The sequence below is a fragment of the Camelus ferus genome, chromosome 7, assembly GCF_009834535.1.
Source record: "Camelus ferus isolate YT-003-E chromosome 7, BCGSAC_Cfer_1.0, whole genome shotgun sequence".
NCBI classification, from domain to species: domain Eukaryota; kingdom Metazoa; phylum Chordata; class Mammalia; order Artiodactyla; family Camelidae; genus Camelus; species Camelus ferus.
Window position 1 is genome coordinate 2285719 of NC_045702.1, and position 22411 is coordinate 2308129.

Genomic DNA, 22411 nt, shown 5'->3' on the forward strand with positions numbered 1-22411 from the left:
TGGTGTTAACTGAAGCACCTACCATTCTGGAGGAAGGGAAGGGGGTACAGGAGATATGCACAAAGCAGGGGGGAACCGATGTTACCCTAAGGAACCTGCCTCCTCCCTCCCTCCCACCTTTGTCTTAGTAAAGATTTTTTTTTTCCTTTTAACTCGAAGCCCTCAGGTGAAAATAAAGCAACAGCAGCTACAGAAAAAAAAATTAGTCTTTTTTAGGGTTAAACATCAGAAGACAAGCTTGTGCTGCTTTGGCCAATCAGATACGCCCCTGCCAGCTATAATATAGTACTGAAGACAGCCTCTCTCACAAGCTCTCAGGCTTGCTACCATTTAAAATCAGACTCTTTTTGTCTTCTGATTGCCGTCTTGAGCCCCAACTCTGATGTGTTCCGTTATCAGCGACCAGCAACCTGCCGTTCCAGCCCCCGTCTGGGTGGGGATCAGTGGCGAGTCCCCCGCAGCGGCGGCAGGCAAGGTTATATAGGAAGAGAAAGAGCGAGGCAGAGAGAGCCGAGGGCGCCAGCAGCCAGCCCAGCGAGGCGGGGAGAGGGCACAGGCACGCACACTCGCGCACTCGGACCTGCTCGGGCCAGCCTTGAAGTCCTTGGCTGCATGGACAAGATGCTGCTGCTGGCGAGATGTCTGCTGGTGGTGCTAATCTCCTCGATGCTGGTGTGCTCGGGGCTGGCGTGCGGACCCGGCAGGGGATTTGGGAAGAGGCGGCACCCCAAAAAGCTGACCCCTTTAGCCTACAAGCAGTTTATCCCCAACGTGGCTGAGAAGACCCTAGGGGCCAGTGGAAGATACGAAGGGAAGATCACGAGAAACTCGGAGCGATTTAAGGAGCTCACCCCCAATTACAACCCCGACATCATATTTAAGGATGAAGAAAACACTGGAGCGGACCGGCTGATGACTCAGGTAGAAACCCAGCGCGGGGCGTGGAATGTGTTGCTTTCAAGGGGTTATGTGTAACCATGCAGTTCAGTCTGTTTGCTCTGGAGGCAGGTAGAAAGGCGATTTTACCCTCTCCTTCCCCACCCACCTGCCTGCCTCCCATCCCTTCCTCTTCCTTGTGGGGAATGGAGGTAAAGGGTCTAGCTGGAGAAGTTTAGGGTGGGGGTGGGGTAGGGACGGGAGGAGATGTGGTCCATAGATGGCCCTGATTTGATGTGTCCTGCTGGGATGGCCTTCCCATCCTGCCTCAGCTCTGGCTTGTAACTTGGGGAGACCTTCACTTTGGGGGCATCTGTCCTCTCCAAGTTGGGAGCGGAAATGGAGGGAGGGGGCAAGAGTCCCCCCTAAACATAAAGTGGTGTCCGGGTCACCGTGCCAGTGTAGCCTCGTCGCTTACACGTTTCCCTTCTCCTCTGTGCTGCTCTTTCCCACCACTATCACCGCCCTGCAGCCCCCCACCAAAGACCCTCAACTGGGAACGGCAGGAGGCAGTTCTGACAAAAGGTCGGGGCTCCAGAGGCGGCTGGGCTGGTCCCTGAGCGGATCGCATGTCTCCCCTGCGATCCCATCGCTGGCACTCGTGCCCGTCAGAGTGTGAATGTATCGATATTTCTTTAAGGATGCCCTCTCGTTCTCCCGAGCCCGCGGTACTTGAGGGGAGGGACTTAGAACTTACTGGCATTGCATCACGCTAGTTTTCAACCTGCTTGCATAGGAATTAGGAGCAACTATATACTAGCGGGAAGGGAGGGGGGCTGGAAAGCAGAACCAAAGCAAAACAGGCGCCCCTCTCTCCCCCTGGCCTCCGTTTGAGACTTCTGGCTGTCAATCTCCCCGCCAATGATAGACTTTCTGAAACTCCATGCACTATAACTGAAGATGGAAATGGATTTCCTGGCAAATATAGGTCAACATCCTTTTTATTGCCCTATTAAAATATTCAAGTCCTACCTTTAGGGCTAGGAGCGCACCGCGGCTGACGGAGCGGCGCTGGTGGGGCGCGAGTGCAAGGGAGGTTGGGGGTGGGAGGGAGACAGAAGCCCCCTCTGGGCCGCTCGGCTCCCCAGCCCGATTCTGATTCTGGCCTTGCTGCGGAGCCCAGAGAGGAGAGGGGCCGGCAGGGTAGCCGGCTTAAGCGAACGGACTGGGTAGGAGACTGAGCGAAGGAGAGGGTCATTATCCCTCGCTCTCTCATCTCCTCGCGACCACCTTAAATCTGGACCGCGAGTGTGGACGCGCGCGCCTGTGCCCGAGCGCAGCGCGAGCCGCAATTAACTCTGCGCAGGCCGCGGGGTGCCGGGTGCGTGCGGCCGGCTGCCGCAGTTCTCCAGCTCGTCCCGGACTCCGACCCCCTGGTCACCCTCGCTCCCTGCGGGAGGGAAGGGGCCTCCCCGGGGTCTCTTGGAACCCGGGAGAGAGGGGCGAGGCCAGAGGAAGCGATGGGGTCGGGAACACCGGCGGTCCCCGAGCCAGAGGGCTCAGCGTTCGCCGAGGTCCCGGGTCTCCCACGCGGGAGAGGGGTCCCGGCTCGCGCCCTGACCCGGACCCGGCCACCAAGTGCGAGCGCGCGGAGCCGCGCACCCAGGCAGACGCATCTCATCTCCACTTACTCCCGGGCTATCGATCCTGCGGCTCGGGTTTCAGTGCGCGCGGGGCTGGGCTGCGGCCGCCCGCCCGCCCGCCCCTCCACGCGCCCGAGCGCGGGCTCGGCCAGGGCTCCCTGCGGCGCTCCGACGGCCCGGATTGAGCGGCGGCGCGGGCGTGACCGGCGGGACCAGGCGGGAGGGGAAGGCCGGTTCCAGGGTGGGGGCGCCCCAGCCTGAGCCCCCCGCACGGTCCCTCCCCGGGCCGCCCCCTGCCGCCCCGCCGGGACCCACGGCCGCGCGGCCCGGCGCCCGGCCACTCTCGCCGCCGCGTGCGCTGGCAGCGTTTGAACTTCTGACCTTCTGTCAACTTCCCTCAGACGAACGAAACGAAAACAAATACTTTTTTCCTTGGGCAGTGGCTATTCCCGTTCCCGACACAAAAGGAGGGGGGAGGGGCAGCCAGCGTGGGGGTGGGGTGGGGAGGGCCGGGTCAGGACTGCACCACGGACCCCACAAGTGTCCCCTAAAAACCTGGATGGCTGGGGGGAGGGGCGGCCTGAAAGGTGCCCCTCGGTTTATCCCTTCCGAGTCCTTCCTGCGTCCCTGATCCTGAGAGTTGCAGTGGGGAAGGCGGGGGACCTGGGCGGCGAGGGCAGGGCCCGGGGAGGGGGAGCAGGCAACGCCTCCCGGGCTCCTGGGGCACCTGCTCACCCGCCGGCCCTCACTTAAGATAACCGCCTAGACTCTGTTCTCAGGTGCGTGTCCCTCCTCCCCCGTCTCTGTGTGTCTCTGTCTCTCTAATGTGACTGCCGCCCAAGTCCCTCAACCATGGCAAGATCGTCCCCAGTGGAACTTTCAGAGCAGTTCAGGAACGCATGAGCTCCTGGTTAATATTAACTCGGAGAGGGGGAGCGCAGACAGACGCACCTCTCCCCGCAGGCCGAGGGTGCCAGGGGGCTCTGAGGGGGCAGGAGGCGGCGAGGGGCCGGGCCTGCGGGCTGCAGTGGCGATCAGCCTCAGGCGCCCGGTTGGGCCAGATTTCCGGGTGCGTGGCAGCCCCGGGGAGCGGCGCTCAGGTGTGGGTTGATGGGAGGGGTCTGGTTTTCCGGAGTGGGGGAGGAGGAGCGGAGAAGGGTGTGTGTAGGGACTGGGGGGTACCCTTTTGAAGTTGGGACACCCCTCCCCCGAGCCGGGGAAGCCCGTCGGCGTTGGCGGTGACAGTCCCCGCTCGGCTCCGGGGCGCGCAGCGGCTGCGCAGACTGGGGAGGTGGCGGGAGCTCAGGCGTGGGGAACAACTCGGCCTCCGCCGACACAAAGCCGGGCCCGTCGGCCCCGCTGGGCTTCACGGTGGCTGCACAGAGGCGGGCTTGATTCGCGGCACACGACCCAGTGAATTGATAACCGGCCTGGGCTTCCTGGCTTGGTCTGCGACGATCCGGCGCGGCCGGGGCGCAGGGAGCCCTGCCGCCGGGGGCCGAGGCCGCGTTGCGCCTGGCGGAGCCGGGGGAGGGCGCGTGGGGCGCTGGGCGCAGACTCGGGCCTGGCTGGGCCCGGGGCTCCTCGTCTGGGGTCTCCACCTCTTGCCCAAGTGGCGCAGCGCAAAACGCTGGGCGCTGGTACGGGTCCTCCCTATCCTGCCCTCCCCATCGCCAGCCGCCTCGGGGGAAGCTGCGGAAAGCTTCATCTGAGCCCCCAAAGCAGGGAGTTGGAGTGGGATGGGGGCCCGGGATGCGAGTGTCTGCGTGTGCGCGTCGGTAGTGTGCGCCTGCGCAGCCGGTTTCACGTCCCCGCTCTAAACTGACCCTGGTTTACTGATTGATTTTCATGTAAAACGCATTCAATCCTCAAGATGACCTCACTCAAACTCTGTCCTTTTTTTTTTTTTTTAAGAAAACTGTTGGCAGGACCAGAAACCTGCAAGCGCTAACCTGTTAACTAGGGCCGCCCCCAGCCCTCTGCTCCACCTCCCCATCCCCATCCCCCAACACACACACACACATTTGTATGTTTAACTCTACAACCATATACTGGTTTTTATTGCTGTCAAATGCACAGGACTTTTCCTGTTGCGCAATCGGTCACATCCCATTAAAACCTGCAGCAGTCTCTGCCAGAGCCTCTCCCCCACTCTGTTGGAAGAGCGCTTCCCCGCTCTACAGTTAGGGTCCTCGCTGGGGGCCATCTGTTCATCTCGGTAAGCGGTAAGCGGGTCCCAAGCAGAGCATCGCCCCGCCTGGAGACCAGTCCTGCCCTCTGCAGAAGTCAGCTTGGGACTGCTGCCTACCCGCCTCGGTCTGCCTCTCCGGGGGATGCCCCCATCATGACCGTGTCACCACTTCCCCTCTTTTAAATCCCGCACCCCATCGGCTGCAGTGTAAACGTCCAGTGAGACAGAATCTGCACACACACGATTCAGCTTTTTCTCACATCCCCTTCTAAATGGGACCCGAGAATCCCGCAGGAATTCCCACAACTCTACCCTGACGGGAGTCCCGCCTAGTCTGTCTCTTTACTCCTACAGGCAGCTTCCTTGTTGTGGGGTGGGGGGGACACTAGGGCAGTTTCCAGAAGGAGGCTCCCCAAGGCCAGAGCTCCGAGGCTGCAGGCCTCTCTGGCTCCCCATCCCCCACCCCTCCCAGCCCATCCCCTCCTCCACCTCTTAAGTTTGCTCTTCAAACTTGCAGGACACCATTCTGTGCCGGCCAAGAAAACAAGAGGGGAGGCGGGGAACAGGTTAAGGAAAACAAGAGACACAATCAGACCACAGAAAGGCCAGGAGAAAAGAGTTCCACGGGGAAAAGGAATGTGGCTGTCCAGATAAAGAATGTTTGTCATCCGGCCCTGGCCGTATTGAAAATTATAACTCACCTGGCTGCCCTCCACTGCTGGCTCCCCCACCCCTTAGGTTGCTATCAGCTCCCCCCCCCCACCTTTGGCTTAATTCTCACCTCAGACAGGCACAGGGCAGGAGGGAGTGCACACAGTTAAGGTCAGGCTTCTCATTCTTTTAGAAGCAGTATATTTTTCTTTTTTCTTTGGAGTTGCACCCTGGGCCTCTCTCTGGCCTCCTGACAAGGGTGTCTGCCCAGGGAGATGGGTGGAGCCTTGCACAGTTGCAGAGAGAGGGGGCCACAGAGAGGGCAGGGGCATGGACGGCGTCTTGGAGGAGGATGTGGGCATAGCCTAGGGTGCTCCTGGAGGGGTCTGCAGTCCTGGTCCAAAAACATGCAGTTACTTTTTCCAGAGAAATGTCATCTGCTTCTTAGGCCAGGATAGGAGCTCTGCTATTGCAGACTTGGAGAAAGGCCCTCAGGTCACCTCCCAGACGACTTGCGCCTCATGCAGATGCCTCCCCCCACCCGCGTGCCCTCTCTCCTGCACTGGCTGAGCCCAGGTCCAGGCCCTGACCCCTGCTTCTCCGCACCGCCATCATCCTGGGGGACTGCGCAGAGCAGCCCACACCGGGGAGAGGCTCACGTCCGCGGGGCACCCCCTTCTCTCCGCAGAGGTGCAAGGACAAGCTGAATGCCTTGGCCATCTCCGTGATGAACCAGTGGCCAGGAGTGAAGCTGCGGGTGACCGAGGGCTGGGACGAGGATGGCCACCACTCAGACGAGTCCCTGCACTACGAGGGCCGTGCAGTGGACATCACCACGTCGGACCGCGACCGCAGCAAGTACGGCATGCTGGCCCGCCTAGCGGTGGAGGCCGGCTTTGACTGGGTCTACTACGAGTCCAAGGCGCACATCCACTGCTCCGTGAAAGCAGGTGAGGCAGCGGGCCCACCCACGCTGACAGTGCCCCCCCACAGCGCCAGATCTACTCCCCCCTCCCCACCCCCGCTCCCCTGTGTACTCCACAGCCTGACTCAGGGGAAGGAGAAAATGGAGAGAGGGCGGGGTGCAGGCAGGGAGGGGATTGGGTGGTGACTGGTGTTTCTATGTGGGAAAATAGTCTCTGGGGCGTATGCCCCACCCCCTAGCCAGGATGTCCCTACCGTCGAGGCCACACAGGACCCGGTTCTCCAGGCCCAGATGCAGAGGGCATATGCTTCCTGAGCCTCCCCTCACCCGTTTCCAGAGCCCCCACTGCAGGTGGCAGAGACATCGAGGGAAAATGAGGGGCAGACTCTCCTGGTGAGAGACTGCAGCCCTGCCCAGTTGGCCAACTCTGGCCTAGAGCCTTTGCCTCAATAGGGCTTAAGAATGAACAACCCCCCACTAGTCCCCCCCCCCCCAGCACAGGAGGCTCTGCCCAGGGTGGAAGCCCCTGTCCACTCCCCTCCCCACTGAGCGCCTGTGGATTCTAAACTAACTTCACCCACTCACTCTCTCAGCCTTTGGAAAGAGGCCTGGTGGGAGGTAATAAACCCAGTAGTTACCACTTCCAACATCTGGAGGCCGCAAGCCCAGAAGCATCCGTCCTTGTTAGGAACCAGCTGGGCGGCCCTGAGCCACAGGCAGGGCCAGGAAAGCCAAGGCTGCAGCTGGAGCAGCGGCCCTGCGGCGCGAGGCGGACTTCCCTGGGCCTGCAACGCCACATGCTGTTGCCGGCGGGGAACAGCTTCGGAAGGAAGGCGCACACGCACGCACCAGCCCCAGGGCTACGGATGCAGCTCTCTTCATCTCAGCAGAAGCTGGTGCATTTAGCAAAACAGTTCACAGTAAATTTAGGAGGCACCGTCTCCCCTACCTCCATCCCCCAGTTTTGCCTGTTTGTCTCCTAAACTGTATTTCAATAGCGTATGTCAGTAGAAACACACTTACAAATGGCAAGACACACTTTGGAGGTAAGGAAAATAGTGGCTTCTTGGCCCAACAGAAAGAAAAGGTGTGGAAGGGTGGGGAGAAGGGCCGGGCTGACAGCCCAAGAAAGTCTCAGCTGCCAGGAGGGCAGGAAGGCGCGCCCCCACTTCGCGGGGCTCCTTAATGGAGGCGCGGCGAGCCGCCCCCTCCGGGCCGCGGGGTCCCCCGGGCGGGGGTCCCTGGCGGTCTCCTCGCCAGCGCGCAGCGGTAATCCCTCCGGGGGAGCCGATGGTTGGCATTCCGCGCACACTGGCCCGGGCGCGGTGCGGTGCGTGTCAAGCAGGGTCGTGCGACTCGACGACTCGGGCTCGCCTGAGCCCCGGGCGCATTCCGGGCGGCTGCGGCGGGTCTCCAAAGGCCAGCCCCGCACTTCATGCCGGGGAAACCTATGAGAAGATTAAAACCCTCAGTAATTCCAGCGGGAAGATTCTTTCTCGCGATCTCTATTTGCAAAAAGCATGATCCCGGAGATTGGAATGCAGAGGAGACTGGGACCTCCCTGCCCCTCCTCCCCGGCCCCCTGCTCGCCGCCCGACTAGGATTATTGTCCTCAGGACAGTGAGCCTCAGAGAGCCACAGAGGGCCGGAGAAAGCGGGTAGTCAAGGGGCCTTGAGAACCCGGCGCTTGCAGAGCGCGGAGCAGGCCCCGCCATTTAAAATTCAAATACACATCTTGAGTGCTTGGAAGAGAGGCCTGACTGTGCAAATAGTGCTTGTGAGGCCCGGGCTTCTGGAGAGCCCGCGTGTGAATCGCACTGGGAAGGGGGGTGGGGTGCACCTGAGCAAATAGGGAGGGGGCGGCCGAGAGCTGGAGAGAGAGGGAGCCGAGAAAGGGGAGGGGGAGAAAATGGAAGTGGCCCCTCTTCCGAGAGCGCCTCCCATTTGTTGCAGAAATCACAATGACAATGCCGAGCCTTTTATTGGATTTTAATTAGAAAATGCACACAAGGCCCGGATTTCACACCTCGGCCAGTTCTCTGGAATGTTTGTCCAGTTGCTACAACTACTACAGCTATTTGTCACCCCACCCCCGCCTCCGCCTCCAACAGGCCAACACCAAGGCCCCCCGCTGGGCGCTGGGGACCGGTGGGCTAGGGTCCCCGCCGCGCGGCCCGGGTGCGGAGCGCACCAGGGGGCGCCGCGCCCCGCGCCGGAGGCGGGAGGAAGGGAGGGTGCGCCCCGGCGCCCGGGTGAGCTCAAGGAGGCTTCCTGAGGAATCCAAGTGGAGAGCAAATAACCCTCTGAATTCGTGGCGAGGTTGGGTGTGTGCTGAGCTGGTGGGGGGGGGGGGGGCGGAAGGAAAGCAGTGTAACCGGCCTCCCGCTGGAGACGCCAGTCAACCTTTGTCACCACCAGTCCAATCCTAAGAGTCGTTAAGGACTATGTCTGCCTCTCAATTTGGTCACCAAGGCGGTGGGGATGGGGCAGGGAGGTCTGCACTGGACCAGCCTGGAATCTCTCCCCGGAGCCCAGCGCATCCCCGTTCTGGACACCAATCTTGCGCCCCCCTTTCCAAACTCGTGACTTCTCGGGACTCACCAGCTTTTCTCCTCTTCTCTCCTTTCTCCTCTCCCGCAGAGAACTCGGTGGCAGCCAAATCGGGCGGCTGCTTCCCGGGCTCGGCCACGGTGCACCTGGAACAGGGCGGCACCAAGCTGGTGAAGGATCTGCGCCCCGGGGACCGCGTGCTGGCGGCCGACGACCAGGGCCAGCTGCTCTACAGCGACTTCCTCACCTTCCTGGACCGCGACGACGGCGCCAAGAAGGTCTTCTACGTGATCGAGACGCGGGAGCCCCGCGAGCGCCTGCTGCTCACCGCCGCACACCTGCTCTTTGTCGCGCCGCACAACGGCTCGGCCGCCTGGGAGCCCGAGGCGCTGTCGGGCGCTGGGCGGCCGCCGGGGGGCGCGCCGGCGCGCCGGGCGCTCTTCGCTAGCAGCGTGCGGCCGGGCCAGCACGTGTACGTGGTGGCCGAGCGCGGCGGGGACCGCCGGCTGCTGCCCGCCGCCGTGCACAGCGTGACGCTGCGCGAGGAAGCCACGGGCGCGTACGCGCCGCTGACGGCGCAGGGCACCATCCTCATCAACCGGGTGCTGGCGTCGTGCTACGCGGTCATAGAGGAGCACGGCTGGGCGCACCGGGCCTTCGCGCCCTTCCGCCTGGCGCACGCGCTCCTGGCCGCGCTGGCGCCCTCGCGCACGGACCGCGGCGGGGACGGCGGGGGCGGCGGCGGCGGCGGCGGCGGCGGCGGCGGCGGCGGGGGCGGCGGTCGCGTCCCCCCGCCCGCCCCAGGCGCGCCGGGTGCGCCAGGTACTGCCGCCGCGCCGGCCGCCGTGGGCGTCCACTGGTACTCGCAGCTGCTCTACCAAATAGGCACCTGGCTGTTGGACAGCGAGGCCTTGCACCCGCTCGGCATGGCGGTCAAGTCCAGCTGAAGGCCAGGGGCGGCCGGGGAGGGCACCGGGAGGGGGCGGGGCGGGCGGGGGGAGGGGCAACCGCAAGATACCGCAAATGACACACGGAAAAGCGCACGAAATGAGACTTTAATTATAATAATAATTAATAATAATAATAATAATAATAAAGTAGGCCAGTCCACAGTAGACTATAAGGAATCAAAGCCCCGAGAAATCCTGTCGTTGTGCTTAGTCCATCTATATATATTTTTGAATTTTTTGATTCTTGTTTACTTTTGGTTATTTTTTCACCTCTCCTGGCTATTTATTTGTTTGGTATGAATAGATGTTTTAAATAATATGAACCGGACCTTCAAGAGCCTTAAATAGTTTGTTTCTTGGATAATTTATTATTACCATGTGAACTGTGCTCACAGGGGAAAGAGTATTTTGTGAGGCCAAGCGACCTGCTCAGAGGCTATTTTTCTACACGTCCCTCGTCCTGACTTTCAGAAAGCAAAATTCTCTGCTCTCCACTTCTGCTTTGCAACGCTCCTGCTTGTCAGCAAGTGTAAACTAAAACATGCTTCGTGGGGGTCCACAAATTATATTTTTATACACAGAATTGTAAATTAGATTTTTGAGAGCTCAATACTTAACTGAATTACATTTCATTTTTGAAATAGTGTAAAATATGAAAATATATTATTTTAATTTAACTAGTTGCCATTGTAACAGTCATCTCCTATATCGTCTTCTTGGTTTAATATTGGCTTTGTCATCACCATTTTGGCCATATTCTTGGAAGTCAAGACTGTTACACACTCACATACACACTTTTTTTTTTCTTGGACAAACGGGAAGACCTCTGTTATTTTTAACTTCAAAGAATTTATTAGAAAATAATATTTTTTAAAAGTGCACATAGTGAAGAGCGCACGAGGATGGAGCCTGTAGTTTGTACAGAGAAAAACAAAGGATGTTTTTGCATTAATAAATTGAGAAATAACTGCTGTAAATTTACTAAAATATATTTTTGAATATTTTGTAATAGTTTTATAGAAATAAAATGTGCCACGCACAGACCGGTTAGTATATGATAACTGAGAATTCCTGTTGCAGCCCCGTTTTCTTTCCTTTTTTTTTTTGGCTTCTTTGTTTGGGAAACCTAGTGCTGACAGGAGTTCCCAGTATTATATTTAGATGTGTTGCTTATACTGTGAATTCAGATCAACGTACATAGGGAACCAAAGTAGGGAACCAAATCAACTTGTTTGTTTCCGTCACTGGAGAAAAACCTCAGCTCTGTTTGTATTTATTGTGTGAAAGTCTCTATACTCAAAGGATGGCGGTGCTGTCCTGGGTTCCGTTCTGCCCCCACCTCCCCCCAACTTAACCAGCGCCGCCTGCCTGGAGGAGGTGGCCCTGGGGCCAGAGCTCAGACTGCCTCCCCAGGCTCCATGGACTTGTTGGCCCACTTCAGTTCCTCCACTCGGTGGCCCCAGGTTGGAGTGCGTTGTCCCCTGGCCTTGCAGGGGGGAGGTCCTTAGCTGCTTTCTGAAGTGTTGGGAAACCCTTTGCAGAAGGGTCCCTGAGCAGAGGGCCAAGTGTGGATATTCTGCAGGCCTACTTGGGAGAGCGCCTCCTCCGCCCGCTCGGTGTGGACCCCAGCCTTCCCTCCTCTCCCACCACAGCCAAGGGAGACTCAGGGCCCCCGGGCCGCGCTGGTGTCTCCACACCCAAGCTGTCTGTCTGCAGTGGTTGTCAGGCAAGGGCTTAGTGGCCAGCCCAGGCCTTGGGGCTCCCCTCGTGGGCACTCTGTCAGCGGGGCCAGGGGGCCTGTCCTCCGCGCCTGGAGCTGGGTTGCAGGCTTAGCCCAGAGGGGCTCTGTGCTCTGGGTCCAAGTGCCCGTGCCAGCTGGGGTTTGGAAGGGTGGGCGGTGTCGCCTGGGGGCCTCTCAGCAGATCAGTCACGTCTGGAGGCTGACCTGGGTTTAGGGAAGCAGAACTGAACCTGACGGCCAGGGGCAGGCCTCAGTCCTGCCTTGACAGGGTCTGGAGAAGCTGCTTCTGAGGCTAGGGCTGAGGTCCCTGGGGGGCCTCTGGGCTGCAGGTCTGGCAAGGTGTGGCTTTTCCTGGAGGCCATGTGCTCGGATGGATGGTGCCGGGGGGCAGAGGGCCCAGCACGCAGGCCGGAGCTTGCCATTCAGGCAGGAGTGGTCCTCAGTTCTTGGTAAAAGACTGTTCTTTGGTCTTCTAGGTGGTCAGCAGGTTCACGGGTTATGATCCCTGGTGAGTTTGGTGGTTTCTGTTCAGGTCTGCGTATTAGTCAAAGCAGAAGCACTAGGGCACACCAGCAGGTCTGGCCGTGGTGACCAGCCTGACTAATCAGCGGGGCATCTCCATCAGTTAAAGAGAGAAGTGTTGGGTCCAAGAGAGAAGCTGGGCGGTGGGCAGACCCGACTGCACCAGGCAGCCGGCGCCGGGCAGCGCCCCCTCCTGGCCAGGCAAGGTGGCGGCGCCCCTCCTCCCTGCCCCACCGTTTAAGATACTTTCCAGCTTCACCATAAGAACTCTCTTTTTCACATCCACCTCATAGAGACACTGAGTATAAAGCATCCAGCAGGTGCAGCCTGCTCCCGTCAGACGAGGCTCCACTTCTCCCGCTTCAGAGTTCACGGGGCCATGAGTTTGTGCCAAGTGGGTGCGTGGTGTTGCTGCCGGCCTCCCTGGTGACTAAATGCATATCCCTGTCAAACACGCGTATCAGAATGTACTTGAAACTGTTATCTTTGTGCTCTATTGTTTGAATAATTAAAGAAGTTACAGAGATTTTCTGCAATGTCTGGTCTGTGGCAAAATTCCTATCCCACACGGTCATCTACGAGTCACATTTTCTTCCGCCAGGTTGTCCTGAAAATGTGAAAGAAAAAAATGTCATTGAGGGTGCACCGTTGAAATCCTGTGGTGGGCGGGAAAGCCAGGCCGTGGGGTCTTTACTTGGGGACAAAGCACACAGTGTCCCTGCCATTGGAGGAAGCTCCCAGCCCCATCCTCTCCTGGCTGAGTCTCTTTGCTGTCAGCATCACATCCACGTGGGAAATACTAGGCAGACATGCAAAGAATGCCAGTCGGTTGCAAGATTTGGCAAGAAAGCAACAAAATGCCCGCCTGTGAGTCAGGTCCTGGGCTGGGGGTGGGGGCATCTGGGTCCCCTGATGACGCAGACAAGTGGTCGGTCCATCCCACCCCACCCCACCCCCCGTACGGCTCATTCTTTTGCCTGCCGACCAGGAGCCTTCCCATTCCCACAGCGGGGCTGAGCAGTTGCATCAGAGACCACACGGCCTGCAGAGCCTGAAATATTTTCTGTCTGGGTCTTTAGAGAAAAAGTTTGCCAACCAGATCTTCTAGGATCTCCTATGGAAACCAAGCCCACGGTTGGGGCGGGGTGGGGGCCGAGCGTCATGGGGCGCAGCCATCATAGCACATTTTCTGTTGGAATTCAAAGGGGCACCTGCTTCTTGCTGGGGCAACCAATCCAGGGAGACCTGGTGGTGTACCAGGTGAACCTTAGTGCTAATCGAGTGTGGGGTAAACTGGAGAGACCCACCTGCACAGGAGGAAGGAGAAGGGTCTAGAAGCCCACCCCCCAGCACTTGACCCCCACCTGGCGAAGGTCCCCCCAGGGAGACAGGAAGTTGGCACTGGGAGACGACCTGCTTGGCTCCTCTTGGCTGAGCTCGATTTTCTCAGATTAAGAAGAAAGTGATAGAAGCTCAAGCTCCGCCTTCCAGACAAACTCCAGGTCCCACGACAGGGAGACGCCGGGATGGTACAAAAGATGTGCTTCCATGGGCGTCTCTGGCTGTCAGAACAAGCAGCTGTGTCCCGGAAGGGGGAAACTAGTCTAAATAAGAGGGTCAAGAAATCTGAAAAAGATAAATCAGAAGAAATACTATGCCAAAAATTCCAAGGGAAAACCTCCCCTGTACATCGACCTCGGTTCCCGCGTGAAATCCCACGTGGGCCGGGGCGCGCCGATGCGCTCGCTTCCAGGGCAAACGGACGCCCTTCTGGCTGGACACCAAGCTCCGTCCCATCTCAGCAGGAATTCCCTTTCTCCAGGCCCCAGGAGGGCTCAAGGCTTCCCTTTCTGAGCCTTGAGACCAAGCGGCAGCAAAACAAACCCAACGTCTTTGAAAAGAGTCCCGGGTCCTTGTGTCTGTCACCCTGCAGGTCCATGTCACTAGAATCCTGGCTGAAACCCTCCGGCCAGACCCCACAGGCAGGCCACACGTGGGCCCAAGAAGCCGGAGTGTGGGCAGAGATGTGGGGGTGGAGGGGTTGGGGGGTGACGTGTGCTGCTTCAGGAAGAGACTCGTGTTAGCATCAGCACGGGCTGAGGTGGGGCTGGACCCGCCCGCTCACCCGCAGATGCATCCTGCTGCTGTTCGAGTGGTTTTGTGACATGTGGGAGGGCACAGTCACCTTCCCGGGCCTGGGGCTCCGAGGGTCCAGTGCCCCATCACTGCCCGCCCCAGGCGACTGCACTCCAGCTATGGGTCCAGCGGGCCCCACGGCCGGCCGGGAGAAGCCAGCAAGAGGAGGGGGCTGCTGGCACCACCAGGACCACTGCCCCTCCCGAGGGTGCAGGCCGGTCCGCGTCTCCCGGGGACGTCTGGGCAGCCTCCCGTCTCCTCACTGCTGCCCCTGGAAGGAGAGGGGCCCCGTGTAGAAGGCGGCTGGGAGCAGACGGGTGCTGGGGGACGTGCTGGTGGCGGGAGCTGGTCCCTGCCTCCGGTTTAGCCGCCTCAGCTCCTGTGGAAGATTCCCGGGATCAGGCATCACCAGAGGGCAGCCAGGTGGGAAGGAGAAACTCCCCAGAGTGGAGTCCGAGCGCCCTCTGGTGGCCACAGGGGGAGAGTTGGGCCTTACTCCCAGGACAGGGGCCGACCCAGGCCTGACCGCCAGACACAAACACCGGAACACAAGCATCAGACACATTCGGTGTCTTGTAGTTGCTCACGGTGGAAAAGAACATGAAAATGCATACGTACATATATTCATGTATGACTGAAGCATTGTGCTGTACACCTGACACAGCAAACTGACTATACCTCAATTCAAAAAAAAAAGTACCTTCGAAAAGAGAGCAGGGAGGCGGGGTGAGCCCCCAGGAGGCAGCGGCCTGGCGGTCCCCATGCAGGAGCAGACAGCGCCAGCCCTTCCCAGCACCCCTCCCCACCCACCGGAGCGGAGACAAAGCCCAGACACCAGGGCTGCCCTCGGTGGACCAGGCCTGGGTCGGTGCCCTTAGGGCAACTTTGTTCTTAGACATCAGTGGTCAAAGAAGGGAAAAAAGATGACAGTGCTGGAAAGGGAAGCGTGCAAGTGTGGGCTTGGGAGGACTGTGGGACCACCACCTCATTCCTTCCCTTTGCTTAACTGGTGCCGAGGGCCCCAGGGCTGGGAGGCCCTGCGTCTGGACCAGCTGAGCCACGTCAGAGCTGAGGGACGCGGCCAGGGGTGTGGCTCGGCAAATCCTCCTGCCAGGGGCATGGTGGCTGCGTCTGGAAGGAGCCGTTTCCTGGACACGTGGACCCTCATTTGGCTTCCGTGGCCTGAGACGACTTCCCACGCCTTTAGGGGAGGGGGCGACCTGTGAGGAGGTCCGTAGGGGCCAGGGCTGCACACGTGGACAGTGGTCTGGTGGTCCCCTCTGAGAAGCCACACGCCTCCCCTTTAAGGACACAGCCCTCACCGGTGGGGGGAGCCACTGGGCTCCACGGCTCTCCAGCTCTCTGATCTGGTGGGGGCTGGGCAGATGTTCGCACCGGGCCTCCGTTCCGTCACAGGGGATGTCCCTGTAAGCTGAGAAATACTCCTGCTCAAGGCCAGAGCACCCCTGACCCACGCTCAAACCTCGCCCGGAACAGAGATGCCTGGCAGCCTTTGCGAGTTCTAGAGGTGAAGGCATCTGATTCTCTATGAGCCCATCTCCGGGGGGGGTCCACCCCAGTGGGGTGGCTGAGGCCTACATCAGCTCTATCCTGAGGGCCCCTGGGCCGGGCGGTGTCAGAAAACCCAGAGGGACGACAGCAGCGGCAGGAGCGACCAGCAGGGCGGCTCTTCCCCGGGGCCGCGCCCGCGCTGGGCGCCACTCTCAGTGGGGAAGACCGTGGCTTTTGCCCAGCCACGGCGTCCTCCGCGCCTCCACCTGGGGGCCCGAGACGCTGTAAGAGGAGTCCCCTCTCCCCAGAATCCAGGCTGGTTGGGGCGTGAGCAGAGCTGCCCGGAGGGTGACTGGGGTGGAGGAAAGAGCCCTCTCTGTCCCCTGGCCCCCCGGGCAGGGCCCTGCGCCGCCCAGACGCAGGCCCCGTGTTAGGCAAGCCCCCTTTCAGCCGTCTCTCTCTTTCAAGGGAGAAGCTGAAGAAAAACAAAGCCCTGGCAGACCACTGCTGACCCCACGTTCACAGCACCTTTCACGCTGGGGCACGTTCTGCATGACAACCGACCCACACACGTGTCCACGGCGAGAAGCCCACTCGGCCCCACGCGCACAAGCGTCCCCACGGCCAGGGCCTCCCCCTCGCTGTCTGCGGTGCACTCTGCCCTCTCCCTCCGGCAGCTGACCGGCCTCAGGATAACGGCCAGGGTTGTGGGAGAAGCTTTAAAGTGACTGCCCTGCACCCCGGGGCTCGGTCAAGAACCACACAGAGGGAACGGGAAGGCGCCTCCTCCAGGCAGCACCAGGCTTGGCGCCACCCTCCTTGTGGGCCAGGTCTCACTGCTGCCCCAGAGCAGGACAGACCCCTCACGACCACGCCCCCGCTGGCTGCCAGCTGGCCCGGGCTTCGCAGTGGCTGGAGCCTGAGGAGGCAGGAAGGAAGGGGGGCAGGGATGGTGAGCACCTGGGGGACACAGGCAGCCCCAGGCACTCCAAGGCCCCCCAGCAGAGAGGCCCCCACCCCCCCAGAGTCAGAGGTGGAGACAGGGAGGTGCAGCCCCATCGGGTCTCAGCCTCTCTGAGACAGGTGACGGCCAGCTCATCCACACCGCAAAACAGGGCCGGGTTTGAGAAACATTTTAGATAAATATAGATTTGCTCCATTTTCTGTATTTTCCTAGTTCAACGCAAGGAGCACACTTCCGTTGTGGAGAGAGTGAACTGATTTTTAAGTTTGCAGAGCAAAGATCCTGCCCGAGGTTGGCGGCCGGGCCCGCCCGCTGCCTGCCGCCCAGCCCCGGCGGGCTGCCCGCGGCCGCTGTGCCCGGCGCCCGCCCCGTGAGCCCGTCTCATCGCGGCCCGGCTCTGCGATTTACAGCCACCCGGGCCGCCCACGCCGGCCCCCACCTCTGCGCCCCGGACGCCCACAGCGGCCACCACAGCCCCCACCCCCACCGCACCCCCCGCCGCGCGGAGCTATTTATAGGCCATGCTCAGTGTCTGTCCCGAAGACTAGGTGTTGAGTCCAAAAAGAGGCTTTTTAGGTCAGGAAACGAGTTTAAAAATACTTTGCCTGTGAGTGTGCCAGGCGGAGGGGCGCAGCCTCCCTCATCCTGAACCTCTTCCAGGGGGACCCTCTGACCTCAGGCTGGGCTCCCCGGCCCAGCTTCCCCCCACCCCAATCCCCGGGGACACCGACACCCCTGGGCCCTCACTCCCCGCGGGCTGCCGGCGGCTCTCCCGGAGGCCAGGGGCCCCTCCTGTCCCTCCTGCCTGCTGTGGCCTCCAGTCCCCGCGTCCGCCCCAGGGCCCGCTGCTTCCCCTCCCCACCCCAGAAGGTGTGGACACGCAGGCCACCACACACGCATCTGGGTGAAGCGTTTGAGGGTGTGACTGCTGAGCGTGTGTGTGTCTGAGCGTGTGAGTTGGGATTGTGGGGTGTGTGTGTGCGAGTATATTGCTTGAGTTGTGAGTGTGTGTGAGAGAGATGGAGGGGCGGGCAGGGTGGAGGGCAGGAGGGAGTCTGAGGGGCGCCGAGGGTCCTCTTGAGGGCTGGGGTGCAGGGCAGGGACCAGCCTCACTTTGCGTCAGCGCCGGCATCCCAGCCTCCAAGGGCACCGGGATTCAGGAGCAAGAGATAAAGCTGCCTGCCTTTCTGCAGGGAGACTGCGAGCTTAGACTGTAAATGCTAAGCCTCGGGGGGTATGACGTTTGAGTCACTTCTTAAGCATCAAATCCCCTCTCTGAGGACAGGTTCCAAGAGGAACGGAACAGGGGGAGGAGCTGGTCCTGGGACAGGCCACATGGGGACCCCGGGGGCACCGGAAGGGGGCAGGCAAGAGGTGATGGACAGAGGGGCTGACGACGCAGAACAGAGCTTAGGGCAGCAGAGGAGAGAGGAGAGGCCAGGCCCCGGAGGCTGGGGGCCAACACCCCCACCCCAGCCCACCCTGCACATCCCTGGATCCCCCTCTCTGTTGATGGGGACGGAGCCTCCCCAGCTCACATCCAGGCCCAGTTCCTGATCCCCACTCGCCCCCAGGAAGGCTCACTCCCCGGTGGTGGGCACCCGGATGAAACCGGGGGCTCAGGCACTCCATCGCCTGGCAGGGGGCCAGGACTGAGCTCCCTGGGCGGGGGGGGGGCGCCGGTGCTCCTGTCCTGTCCTGGGCTCACCTCCCAGTCTGCTGGGTCCCCTGCTGATCCTGTAACAGACAAATTCTAGGACAGACGCAGAGCGTCCCCCAGGTCACCGACTTCCCCTGCAGGAATCTCCCTCTTGGCGACAGGAAGGGGAGGGGACCAGAGTTGGCGCTCCTGGGCGCCGTGGGTACGGAAACAGAGGGGTCCCTATGGATGGATGCCTTAGCCTCAGCCCCAGGAAGCCTGCTCTTAGCCAGGGCTGGGGTGCAGACTCTCCGGCTGTCGTCGGTGGGCGCTGGAGCTGGAGCCACAGGTCCCTCTCGGAGCCGCGGCCCAGGCGACGGGCTCAGCTCTCCTGTCCTCAGTGAGCAGCCACCTGCCAGGCCCCTGGGACCCGGCCTTCCTGACCTTCCTCTGGGCAAGAAGCAGGGACAGCAGGGTCTTCCCGGCACGGAGGTCCCTCCACAGCGCCAGCTGCCGTTCCGGGGAACGGATGATGAGACCCAGAACCCGCTGCAGGGACCCTGGACCCAGGCCCGCTCAGCAGAGGCAGGCGTGTGCGGCTCACCCCACAAAGGAAGGAGCCCCCTGAAGCCAAGGAGGACAGAAGGAAACAGCTGGCAATGTCAGACGCGGAGGGGAGGTTAACATAATTTTATATTCTCAACCAAAAAGGGGGGTATTTTCCAAAACATGGAAGTCACTCTGAGCGGCGTCTGTATGTCGCCAGGCTCTTGGCGGCCCTCGCCCCACAGGTCAGCAGCAGCTGCACACCAGGCCGCGGGCCCCGCCGCCGTCTCCCGGCCAGGGCGGCGCAGCGCGGACCGGCGGCGTGCGGGAGCCTGTGGGCCAGGGAGGCGCCTCTCACCGCCACCTCCGCACGGTCATCAGGGCACATGCCGTGGGCTCCACTCTCCTGCTTTGGAGCAGGCAAGAGCGCGGCCCCCGCCCTCCAGGGACCCAGGGAGTCAGCGCACAGGCCGCAGCTGGGAGGACGGCCCGCATGCCGGGGCGCAGGGCGGAGACGCGGAAGGCGTCCCTCCGGCCGCCACGGTCGGTCACAGGGAGGCCGGGCCGGCGCTGAGCACAGGCGTCCTGGTGTCCCTCCTAGTGGTTCCGGGAAAGCGAGGGTGGAAGCTGGCGGTCATCCCCCTCCAGGCTCTTCCCAACGCCGAGCGGCCCTTCCGTCTGTAAAACGAGAGGGCTGGCCCAGAACGACCGCAGAGGCTGCTCTCAAGACTCCAGGTCTGCAATTGTCGGCCCTCAGGCCTCAGTGCTGTGTCTCTCCCTGACCAGGGAGGGCTCTCGCCTCGGGGCGCCCCGGCCCCCAACCCCGGAGCGCTACAGGTCTGCTCTGGCCATTTCTCCACCCTGACAGGACTCGGGCAGAGATCGTCCACCTGCCGTTCCAGGCACTCAGGTCGACATCAAGCATCACCCCTCTCTCAGCCGCAAACAGGAGGCAGGAGGGGAACCATCGTCTGATGCCGAGATACCTCCAAAGCCATCCTCCTAGCAGGATCTGGCTTATCTCGGCAGGCAACTCCCACCACTGCAGCCTGTAAACACTCTGCTTTGCTCAGGGTCTCAGAGGAAACCAGGCTGCTAACCCATGGTCCTGGGATGAGCCCTGGGGCTGGATCCTTGAATTTGGCGACATGGAGACCAGGAGCATTCTTGGCAAGAAAAGCTTTGGACAAATATTGGGAGTCAAAAGCCAGATTGGTATGGATTCAAGAGAGGATTTCTAAAAGAGAAAACGGAGACAGCAAGAAAGGAGAACTCCTTCAGTGAGTTTTACAGACGTGGGGAAAATTATGCATTAATAGCTGAAAGTTGTTACAGGGTCAAGGGAGGACGTTTTGACTGGAGGCTGTTACCGCATGTTTGTTGCTCACGGGAAAGGTCCAGCACAGACCAAATTCAGGAGTGAGAAGAGATACTTGCTGGTGCCAGGTCTCTCAGTTGGGGGGGGGGGGGGCGGGAGGCAGCTCGGAGGCAGCAGGATGCTCACCTCTTGTCACAGGGGGACGGGTGGCCCAGGCAGGTGCACGAAGAGGCGGGCTGGGAGACGTGGGGACGAGGGGGTGTGGATGTTCTCTTCTGAGTGCTTCTGTTTTAGTATTGAAATGGGAGCGGGAAGAGGCTGTTGGCGCTGTGAAGCGAGGAGACAAAATACTCCCGAGACGCAGAGTGTTTCCCGGCAGCCTTCGGGGCTCATCTTTGTGAAGTCGAAGTAGACCAGCCCGCGTGGTTGCCCGTCTTTCCAACCCCGGTCAGAGCTGGGATGCAAGGCTAGAGTCCTGCCGAGTGAGCGTCAAGGTGGGGAGAGAAAGCGAGGGCGCTGGAAGTGCCCCGGGAGCGGGTTACCACTCCAGGGCCGGCCAGAAGTAGTCTGCCCTGGGCGAGCAGCAGTAAAAGGAGGTGGGGCTGCGGCGTGGAGGTCCGGGACGGGTGCAGACGGGCAGAGCTGGAGCCCAGGGGGTGTCCACACCGGCCAAGGTGGTACTTCCTGGCGACTACTGGGCCGGGGACAAGGAGTGGGAGGGGCAGCTGAGGGGGAGAGGAAGTCTAGGGACTGAGGGTCTCCATCTCAGAAAGATCATACTGTGGCAATGACATTTCCCAAGAATAATGACAGAAGTGATGGAGAGAAAGAAGTGTTGGGTCAGCCAACAGGGAGGACGGGGACCCTGGGGGGGTGTGACCCACAGGCGGGTCGTGGGTGGTGGAGCCCCACCTCCGGCTCTTCCAAAGATGCGGGTCTCAGGCAAGCAGCCCTGGGAGAGGGATCCCCGGCCACGCAGACCCTGGCACCGGGTATGGGGTGGAAACCTAGCCCTCTATCCAGGCCTGCGGGCTGAGGAGAGATGGAGGACTGCAGACCTGCCATCACAGAGGACGCAGGCCCACTCAGCCGGGTGGGCCTGGGTTGCGGCACAGGCCGGGTCAGGCCCTGAGGCTGTGCCATCCTGGCTGCATAGCACCGAGGCTGGAGCCGGGCCCAGGAGCCCAGCATCATGGCGGCAGCTGCGAGGTGCTCTTACAGGCTGGTGCTCCCAGCCCGAAGCTGAGGGGCAGGGCCTCCCCGTGATCCTGGGGTCCTTGGCGCCCACTGCCCGGCCACCACTAGCCACATCCACCCGAGGACCCCTCCCCACTCAGGGTCACCAGTGCTGGGGCCCCCACGGGGGTTGCAGAGCAGGGCCGCTGAACCCCCAGCCCAGGTGGGTCTGTCCTTCATCCAAACCTCTGCTCTTGGTCTCCCCTGCCCCGCCCCACCCTAATCTTGAGGCTGGGTCCACCCAGCACAGCTCAAGGCCGTGGGACACAGGGGGCTGAGCCCGGCTTCTGCGCCCCCAGGACGCCCCAGGCCCTCCCCGCACCTCTCCATCCGCCTCTGATTGCAGGCCTGCGAGGGGCCCTGATGCTGTCCTGCCCCCGTTATCACCCAGACACAAGTCTGGTGGGGACCTGGTCCAGAGAACTGGGAGAAGCGGGTCGGGGGAGGGGGCCGCACCGCTGCAGCAGGACTGTTTCCTGGTTAACCGCAGAGGCCTCTCGGCCTCCCGCCCTGCCCGCCCGTCCGCAGGCGGCACCGAAGGGCCGCGAGAACCGGCACTTCTGGGCACGGGGCCGCGGGGCTGCTGGCCTGTCGCTTCCTGACCCAGGAGCCACGCCTCGAGGCGCACTGTTCCTGTGCTTTTCTTTCTCGGAGCCACAGTTAGGAAGCCCTGTGCTCGCCTAGAGAACTCCTTGGCGACTTATTTTCCCCTTCAGACTTGACTATAACTTTCTTCAAAATGTGGAAGTAAGCCTCTGGATAAAGGAGCCTGGCGGATGCCAGGCAAACCCGTGATGGGCAGGACCAGGGCGGCGGCTGTGACAGATGCACACAGAACCTCCACACCCCTGTCTGCGAGGGGGCTCCAGCCCCTCACACACACCCGTTCCTGCGGGCACCCTGGGAAGACACTCCCAGACCCCCCTCCCGGGGCGCCCGTGGGCACAAGGTGTGCAGACCCGGGACTCCGCACAAGGAGCTGTTCACAAGGAGTCTCCCCAGTTCAGAGGA

The 22411-nt window shown here is 61.1% G+C and overlaps 1 protein-coding gene across 1 annotated transcript; it reads left to right on the forward strand.

Moving 5' to 3' along the window:
- Positions 1-336: 336 nt before the first annotated feature.
- SHH (sonic hedgehog signaling molecule) lies at positions 337-9783 on the forward strand. The gene is made up of 3 exons (XM_032483019.1): positions 337-921; positions 6050-6311; positions 8927-9783. The coding sequence occupies exons 1-3, from the start codon at positions 613-615 to the stop codon at positions 9781-9783; spliced, it is 1428 nt and encodes a 475-aa protein (XP_032338910.1). The 5' UTR covers positions 337-612.
- The last annotated feature ends 12628 nt before the right edge of the window (positions 9784-22411 follow it).